Source organism: Nicotiana sylvestris, chromosome 5 (assembly GCF_000393655.2).
Source record: "Nicotiana sylvestris chromosome 5, ASM39365v2, whole genome shotgun sequence".
NCBI lineage: Eukaryota > Viridiplantae > Streptophyta > Magnoliopsida > Solanales > Solanaceae > Nicotiana > Nicotiana sylvestris.
Window position 1 is genome coordinate 1,605,482 of NC_091061.1, and position 8,108 is coordinate 1,613,589.

General features: G+C 35.2%; 1 protein-coding gene across 1 annotated transcript; it reads left to right on the forward strand.

The window, feature by feature from the left end:
* The first annotated feature begins 3,299 nt into the window (after nt 1–3,299).
* On the forward strand, nt 3,300–7,670 carry LOC104223883 (shaggy-related protein kinase epsilon-like). Its single transcript, XM_009775408.2, has 13 exons — nt 3,300–3,644; nt 4,190–4,444; nt 4,546–4,638; nt 4,739–4,798; nt 4,908–5,180; nt 5,310–5,384; nt 5,536–5,592; nt 5,667–5,807; nt 6,129–6,179; nt 6,285–6,380; nt 6,532–6,615; nt 6,841–6,943; nt 7,029–7,670. Exons 1-13 carry the CDS (start codon nt 3,585–3,587, stop codon nt 7,088–7,090), a joined length of 1,410 nt encoding a protein of 469 aa, XP_009773710.1. The 5' UTR covers nt 3,300–3,584; the 3' UTR covers nt 7,091–7,670.
* Nucleotides 7,671–8,108: the final 438 nt, after the last annotated feature.

Here is an 8,108-nt window from a genome sequence, read left to right on the forward strand (position 1 = left end):
CATGGCAACATCATCCTTTTACGTTGGAATCTGTCTACAAATTCTCTGAGCAGCTCCGAATCTCCTTGCTTTATTTTAAAAATATCCTCCATTCTTTTTTCGACTTTTTGAGCTCCTGAATGTACTTTGATAAATGAATCTACAAGCTCAACAAAAGTTTTATAGAATTTTCGGATAAAAGAGAATACCATATTAATGCTCCCTTAGTAAGTGTTTCACCAATTTTTTTTACCAACACTGATTCAATTTCTTGTTTGGTCAAGTCGTTGCCCTTTACACCAATTGTGAATGCAGTCACGTAGTCTAGTGGATCAGTTGTCCCATCGTATTTTGGAATATTGGGCATCTTGAATTTCTTCGGAATTGGTAGAGGAGCAGCACTTGGCTTCCAAGGTTGTTGAGAATATTTGTCCATATCTATTCCCTTGATTACAGGCGGTACTCCAGGTATTTGCTCTATGCAGTCGCTTTGCTCCTTGAGCTGTTTCTGCAAAGTTAACACTAAATTTTGTAAATTAGAATTAACTATGTCACCTGGTTCTCCATCACGAGACTCGTTGGGAGTTCCGCCACTGCCTGAATTAACGAGTTCAGAATGAGGGTTTTCCAAGGTGTTATTATTTGGAGTAGGTGTTGGTGGTGCAACTGGCAACTGGCTGGTAAAAGCCTGGAGAGCGTTATTGACCTGTTGAACAATTAATTTTTTAAGAGCTTCATCGAGAGCTAGTTCATTTGCAACTTTGTCACTTTCATTTGATTCAGATCTGTTTGGAGTCCCCTCTCGTGATTGTCGCTAAGAATGTTGTGGCGAAGGAGGTGAGGTTCTGTCATCTTGTTTGTTCAACTGATATTGTGGATCTCCTTGGAGTGGTAAATTTTGCTGGTTATTGTCGTTGATATTCGACATGATTGTCGTTGATAAAAGAATCGATTTGGAAAGCAGAAGATTATCAGATTCCTAGTAACGGAACCAATTTGTTTAACCAAAAAATAGGAATTTCGGTGAAATCTTTATTTTAGAATAACTCGGGTTACTGATAATCAAATATAGAACAAATAAAAGAAATTGACTTTAATGATAGCAAAATGAGCAGAAGAAAGCAAAGTAAATTAGTATATTCCAATAGTATATCGTGTCCTTACAAATGTTCATTCTTCACCTTTTATAGCTATTTTTAAGTAATACGTTTTTTTCCTCTCATAATGGAGTCATTATGGACAATTAATGGCATTTAATGTAACGTTATAATACTGTTTCAATACAGATTATATAACGTTTTCCATAATTAATGTCTATTAATTACTAATAATACGTATCTAAACCCCTTTTGCTATTTAGGTTCATTCTTCCAATGCCTCTTCAAAATATCAAGAGGTTCGAGCGCTTATCCCGTGCCTATTAATGCCTCTTCAACTATTCCTCTCCTATTGTCACTCTCTTACTGATCCATGTGTCAAGCCATGTCAGCACATAATTAATTTGATTTTTCCCAATACAAGGCCCAGATATATCCTGCTTACATTAAAAGCTTATCGTATCATATGGCATCATATCGATATGTATCTGGACTGAAATCAAATTCATTAGCAGTGCTCTCAGGGATCGTTGCGCTGATTCTTAAAAGCAAGATGGAGATATGCATGCTTGTATGCTAGTATGACAGCTTCTTTGGAAAAATCACTTTAACGGTTAACTAATTGATGTAATATAATTGTCTACTTTCTATGGTTGAAGTTATTTTCGTTGAGTAGTTTTTTTGGTTTCCTGCTCGGTGGAAACCTGGTGTCCGGTATTCATATTAGGGCTCGACTAAATTCGGATTCGCGTCGGAAAGTCCCACATTGGGGGTAAAGCGCTCCCTAACAAAGGCGACTCCATACCCAATGACTCGAACCCGAGACTTCTGGTTAAGGATGAAGGAGTACTTACCACTCCACCACAACTCTTGTTAGTTTTTTCGTTTAGTAGTTACTTCTATTTCAAGTGAGCTCCGATATCTTTATCTTATTTGAGAAGTTCGAAAGATCAATCTTTTCATCTGTCTAAATCTTGATGGATAAAGTTAATCAGTGGTATTTGTGTCGGTGGGAGATATTAGGTACCAGAGTGTAGCCAGTCTTATATTGGTACCTGATTCATTTGAACCCAATACTTTTGATGCTAAACATAAATTATTTGTAAATATTCATTTAAATTGCAATAAATAGTAAATATGAACTCATAATTTTAAATACATAATGAGTTTATTGCTAAAAAACTTGAGATTGAACCCATAGTGAAACGACGAGGGTGTATACTAATCATCGTTTTTCTGATGTAAAAACTTTTATACAGGTACATACATGGGTATTTGCATATCAAGAATTTCAAAGATTAACGGCTGAAAATTGAGTTTGATTGTTCAAATCTGTCACACTTCTAGTCTGGTTGGCCAAACTTCTCTTTGGCCAAAAGTGTTTTTTTTTTTTTTAATACCAAAAACACTTTTGACCAAAAATTGAGATGTTTGGCCAAGCTTTTGAAAGGAAAAAAAGTGCTTTTGAGGAGAAGCAGAAGCAGTTTTGGAGAAGCAGAAAAAGTAGCTTCTCTCCAAAAATACTTTTTTGAGAATCACTTTTGGGAAAAATATACTTAGAAGCAGTTTTTTAAAGCTTGAGCAAACACTAATTGCTGCTCAGGAGTGCTTTTCAAACTAATTAGCCAAATACAAACTGTTTTTCACCAAAGTACTTTTAAAAAAATTACTTTTAAAAAAAACACTTGTTAAAATAAGCTGATTTTTACTCTAATAAATTCACAAGTCGTCAACAATATTTTGAAGTTTGAACGGAAATTAATAATGAGAGAAATATAATGCAATCAATGTGATGTCACATCTAAAGTGCACCAATTTTCTTTTCCTTCTTAATTGTTTCTTAATACTAAAATATTTTCTGCAGATAAATTCCCTACCTAGGCATTCGTACTAGGTGGCTTATAGTATAATAATAAAAAATAAAAAATATATTATAAATAGGATTGTTCCTTTTATTATTTAATTAAAATCTAAAGAGTCAAGTCAAATGGTTTGACCAAAAAACCCATCCGGATATTCCGCTGGCACAATTATTGCCCGAATCCGACTATCCCACGCCGTTCGTAATTCCTCCTCCATTTGAAGCCCATTTTCGTCATTTTACACCAAATCCAAAATCAAAGTTTGACTGAAAGTACAAATTAAGAGGATTACTTTGACCGGTTGATTTTTTTTTTTTTTTAAAAAAAAGATATTTATATTTTTCTTTTATCTGTTTTGGTCAGAGCAATTTCGTTTTCAATTTCTCTTCCCTTTTATCTCCTTTTTGTTGAACGCAGAAAGGAGAAGAGAGAGCTTTGTTATTTCTTCATTCTTTTTTGCTGTATTTCGATTCATTGTTCTTAGCCTTCTCACTTTTTCTTCTTCAATTGAAGGAAAATTTCAGAAAAATTTTGTTTCTGATAAAGGAAAGAGAGAGGAGGAGTAACAATTTTTTATTTTAAAAAATCATTTTTAATTTCAAATTCAATTTCTGCTTAGGATTTGGATTCTGTGTAAAAAGAAGATATGAATGTGATGCGACGCCTCAAGAGCATTGCTTCTGGTCGATCTTCCGTTTCGGATCCTGTAATTTTCTTCCTTATGAATTTTAATTTTTATGCCAATTTGGGGGAAATGTTACTTGAATTAGATAACGTAATGAAAATTCATAGCATTTTTTTTGTTGTTTGCCATTTTTTTTGTTTGCTTCGTTTTTTTGGGGGGAAAAAAGCTATAGTTTGGCTTGGTAGTGATAGAAGCAATCTCATATATTAACTCTGTAATTTTTTTGTTATAATTTCTCCATCAGATTAGTAGTTTGCAACGTTAGCTGAAGATAGTTTTTTAGATAAATCATGAGATTTTATTTATTTATTTTTATTTAATTTTTAGATAAATCATGAAATTTTATTTATTTATTTATTTTTATATAACGGTGCCTGGGCTAGCTTGGATAATTCTATCCTATACCTGTTACCTCCCACCAGCGGGTACCTCTACCCACTAAGGATTAGTCATATAGAAAGAAATTTCCTAATGTTTTTTTGCCTCATTTCAGATTTGAACATGTTTTTATTGTTTCTCCTGATGAGATTTAAGTGCAATCTCATTAATTTCTTTTAATTTAATAGGGTGGGGATTTTAGCCTAAAGAGAGTAAAGGTTGAGCAGGAAGTAGATCACAGGGTCGATGGCGAAACTCAATCAGAAGAGCAATGTACTATAGCTCCTAAACAGGATGTGATTTCTACGTCTAGTGAAAGTACTACTACTACATTGAATGTTGATACTAGACCAGAAAAATCTGGATATGAGGAGCTTCCAAAGGAAATGAATGAAATGAAAATTAGAGACGACAAGACTAATGGACGCGAGGATGACATAAAGGTACCTTCTTATTTATGTCAATTCGGGTTTTTGATATAAATATCTTGATGCTTTTTGTGTATGAAGAAGCCTTTTGATTTCTAAAATGTTACTGAAAATAGGATATGGAGCCTGCTGTTGTTAGTGGTAATGGAACAGAAACAGGTCAGATAATCGTGACTACTTTGAGTGGTCGAAATGGACAGCAGAAAAAGGTGAGTTTCATGTTCATAGTTGAACAAAAGTAGATGTGACAGCTTGTGTGTTATTATCTGTTTGAGCTTAATCAATATGACTTTCATGTTATTATCCCAGACGCTGTCTTACATGGCTGAACGTGTGGTGGGCACGGGTTCATTTGGAGTTGTATTTCAGGTAAAGTTAGTGCTTTTAGGAAAGATTAGGTGGTTATTGAAACATTGAAGTCTCCTGGGTGGCTGTGCTTGACTTTTGCTAATATCTTCATATTTTTTATACTTCTTAGGCTAAGTGCCTTGAAACAGGTGACTCTGTCGCAATAAAGAAGGTTTTACAGGATAGGAGATACAAGAACAGGGAACTACAGATTGTGCGCATACTTGATCATCCTAATGTTGTTCACTTGAGACACTGTTTCTATTCTACTACTGAGAAGAATGAGGTTTACCTTAACCTTGTTTTGGAGTATGTGTCTGAAACTGTTTACCGAGTTTCAAGGCACTACAGCCGAGTGAACCATCACATGCCCATCATATATGTTCAACTATACACTTACCAGGTGAGCATTTGCTGCATTCTTTCCTTTTTCCTGTAATGGTTCCGGACTTTCAGCAAATTGATATTGTGAATTAGCTTGACACTTCAGAAGCTACAACTTGATTCTTTTCTCATAATGAAAATTCTGCAGCTATGTCGGGCTCTGAATTACATGCACAACGTAACTGGCGTATGTCACCGTGATATTAAACCTCAGAATCTTTTGGTAAGATCTGCTGGTTATGCTCCTTGCTTTTAGGTGTTCATAGCTCTTCCATTTTGTTGGTTATCTGACATAGTTGTTTTTTCCTCTCCCGCCATTCTTCTTGCCTCAGTTCTAACTATTTGTCGTATTATTGTTTTACTTACTGCTACAGGTTAATCCCCACACTCATCAGTTAAAGATATGTGATTTTGGAAGTGCAAAGATGTTGGTATGTTTTTTTTTTTGAGAGCTATGTTTTCCTATGTGTTTGCATCTACTCAGATTTGTGTCCTCTTACCATAGGTGCCTGGGGAGCCCAATATATCCTACATTTGTTCTCGGTATTATAGGGCACCTGAATTGATCTTTGGGGCTACAGAATACACAAATGCAATTGATATGTGGTCAGCTGGTTGCGTTTTCGCTGAGCTGCTTTTAGGACAGGTGAGTTGTATTCATGGTGCCTATTTTTCCACTCTTTCTGATGTGAGCTGTAGAAAGTTGGTAATTTGTTCTTGCACCCACACATAGATTTACTTTCTATAATCCCTCTCTTTTACTGAGGTAGATATCTAAGTGCTTGCACCTGAATGTTTTCCTAGTTGTAAGTTGTGTTTTTATTTTTGGTGGATCATGATAGTGTTATGATAGTTTCCTTGTGAGACTTGTCCATAAATTTTTTAAAAAAGTTTTCTTGTGAGCGTCATATTTTGATTTACTCTGCTATAAATTAGTCTGATGCATTGAATGTTGCATTATGTTTAGCCTCTTTTCCCTGGAGAAAGTGGCGTCGATCAGCTGGTGGAGATCATCAAGGTATGCAGTTACGGGACACTAGTTTTTAATGCCCCATGGTTTTATGCAGTGTTGATTGAGTTTCATTCTGTTGCTTATCTTCGTTATGTACTTAATCCATGCTAGATTTTGGGGACACCAACTAGAGAGGAAATTAGGTGCATGAATCCAAACTATAAAGAGTTCAAGTTTCCTCAAATGAAAGCTCATCCATGGCATAAGGTTTGTCTCATTTATTAAGTATATATATCTCTTTATCTTACGTTCTTTTTCTTCTTTCCTTGATGATGTTCTTTGACCCACCGTCTATTCCAAGTGCACTCATTTGCAGGCTGAGGCACAGATCAGATCTAAATGAAATTGTATTTTGCAGATATTTAATAGAAGAATACCTCCTGAAGCAGTAGATTTGGCATCAAGGCTGCTCCAGTATTCTCCAACTCTACGTTGTACTGCTGTAAGTGAATGGCTTAGCCTTTTCCTGCTGTTAGTATAAAGCTTGCAAATAGTTAATGAGAATCACAGCTCTGTTAATCTTGTGGATAATAACAAGTTTATGAAGCCTACTGAGAGGGTGACCGCATTTTACTAGTATTATGTTAGAACTATGCTTGTAGACTCCTTTGGGATTTGAGATCAAGAGGCATCTCGAATGAGTCATAAACTTTCTGTTCATTTTCAGTTGGAGGCATGTGCACACCCTTTCTTTGATGCTCTGAGGGAACCAAATGCTTGCTTGCCAAATGGGCGACCTTTGCCACCTCTATTCAATTTTACACCTCAAGGTTGAGCTAAGTTCCTTCTTTTTTTTTGTTCTTCTTCACCATTTTAGTTACTATGCCCTGTCTGACTGTAGTAAGCTTCATGCAGAACTTTCTGGTGCACCTACTGAACTGAGACAACGCCTCATTCCTGAGCACATGAGAAAATGAATTTTTTATGGAAGGAAGTTTCTTAGGCTTTCTGAATGAGTTTTTGAGAGGTTACTTGTCGATGTGATCAGCATTGTTCTACAACATCAAGATGCAGCTGATGAATTTTACGTGGAAGGAAGTTTCTTAGGCTTTCTGAATGAGTTTTTGACAGGTTACTTGTCGATGTGATCAGCATTGTTCTACAACATCAAGATGTAGCTGCCAGCATTGGTAATATTTAATATTCCAAGTCAAGATTGGAAGCTGGTTTTGATTTTTCGATGAAGGAAATGCAGCAAGTCTCTCAGGCAAATGATCACAGCTGGGTTCATAAAATGAGATTCTTTTATTTATAAAGTTGATGAGTTAATTTCGAATGTTCTAGCAGTTTTAGATGAGTTCTCATCTATTATTTTTGTGTTGTAAATAACTTCTAGTTTTCGGGCATTCGGAAGATCAATAGGTGCGTGCTACCCAAACAAGATTAGTAGTTGAAATAGGTTTATTCTTGTATATATCATTTTGATCTCTTCTACTTTCCCTCTAGGAAAAATCATTATATTTCAGAACTAATTAAATAGTATCGGTAGTGAGTTAACTATGTGATTCTTTATCTGTATAGATCTCAATATTGATTGGACTTAACCAATCAGCCAAAACTAGAGCTGCAAAACATTTGAGACTAAAATCTCCCAAGGGGTCGTTTGGTGGGGACAAAAGTTATCCCATGATTAATTATCCCACCCTCCTATAGGGATAAAAAATTTACAATTCTGGGATAATTAAATCCGAGATTAGTTATACCACGATTTTATGCCAACCAAACATGAGAATAAATTCATCTCAAATTTAATTATCTCTTATCCCTTATACAAAATAAGCCCTTAGTATTCCAACATATTGAACTTGATGACTACTGTTATAAATATATTATATTATGGATGTTCATTTAGTACTCTGTTGTAAATAAGCTTCCTGAAGAAGCTTATCCATATGGGACTCCACCGTAAATATGTTTATTTATTTAGTACTATAT

Bases quoted from the DNA above. Each gene is read 5' to 3' on its own strand.
- LOC104223883 (XM_009775408.2), top strand. From the start codon at position 3,585: ATGAATGTGATGCGACGCCTCAAGAGCATTGCTTCTGGTCGATCTTCC. The intron at 4,799-4,907 runs GTAAAGTTAGTG...TATACTTCTTAG, and splicing joins CATTTGGAGTTGTATTTCAG to GCTAAGTGCCTTGAAACAGG. The intron at 5,808-6,128 runs GTGAGTTGTATT...CATTATGTTTAG, and splicing joins CTGAGCTGCTTTTAGGACAG to CCTCTTTTCCCTGGAGAAAG.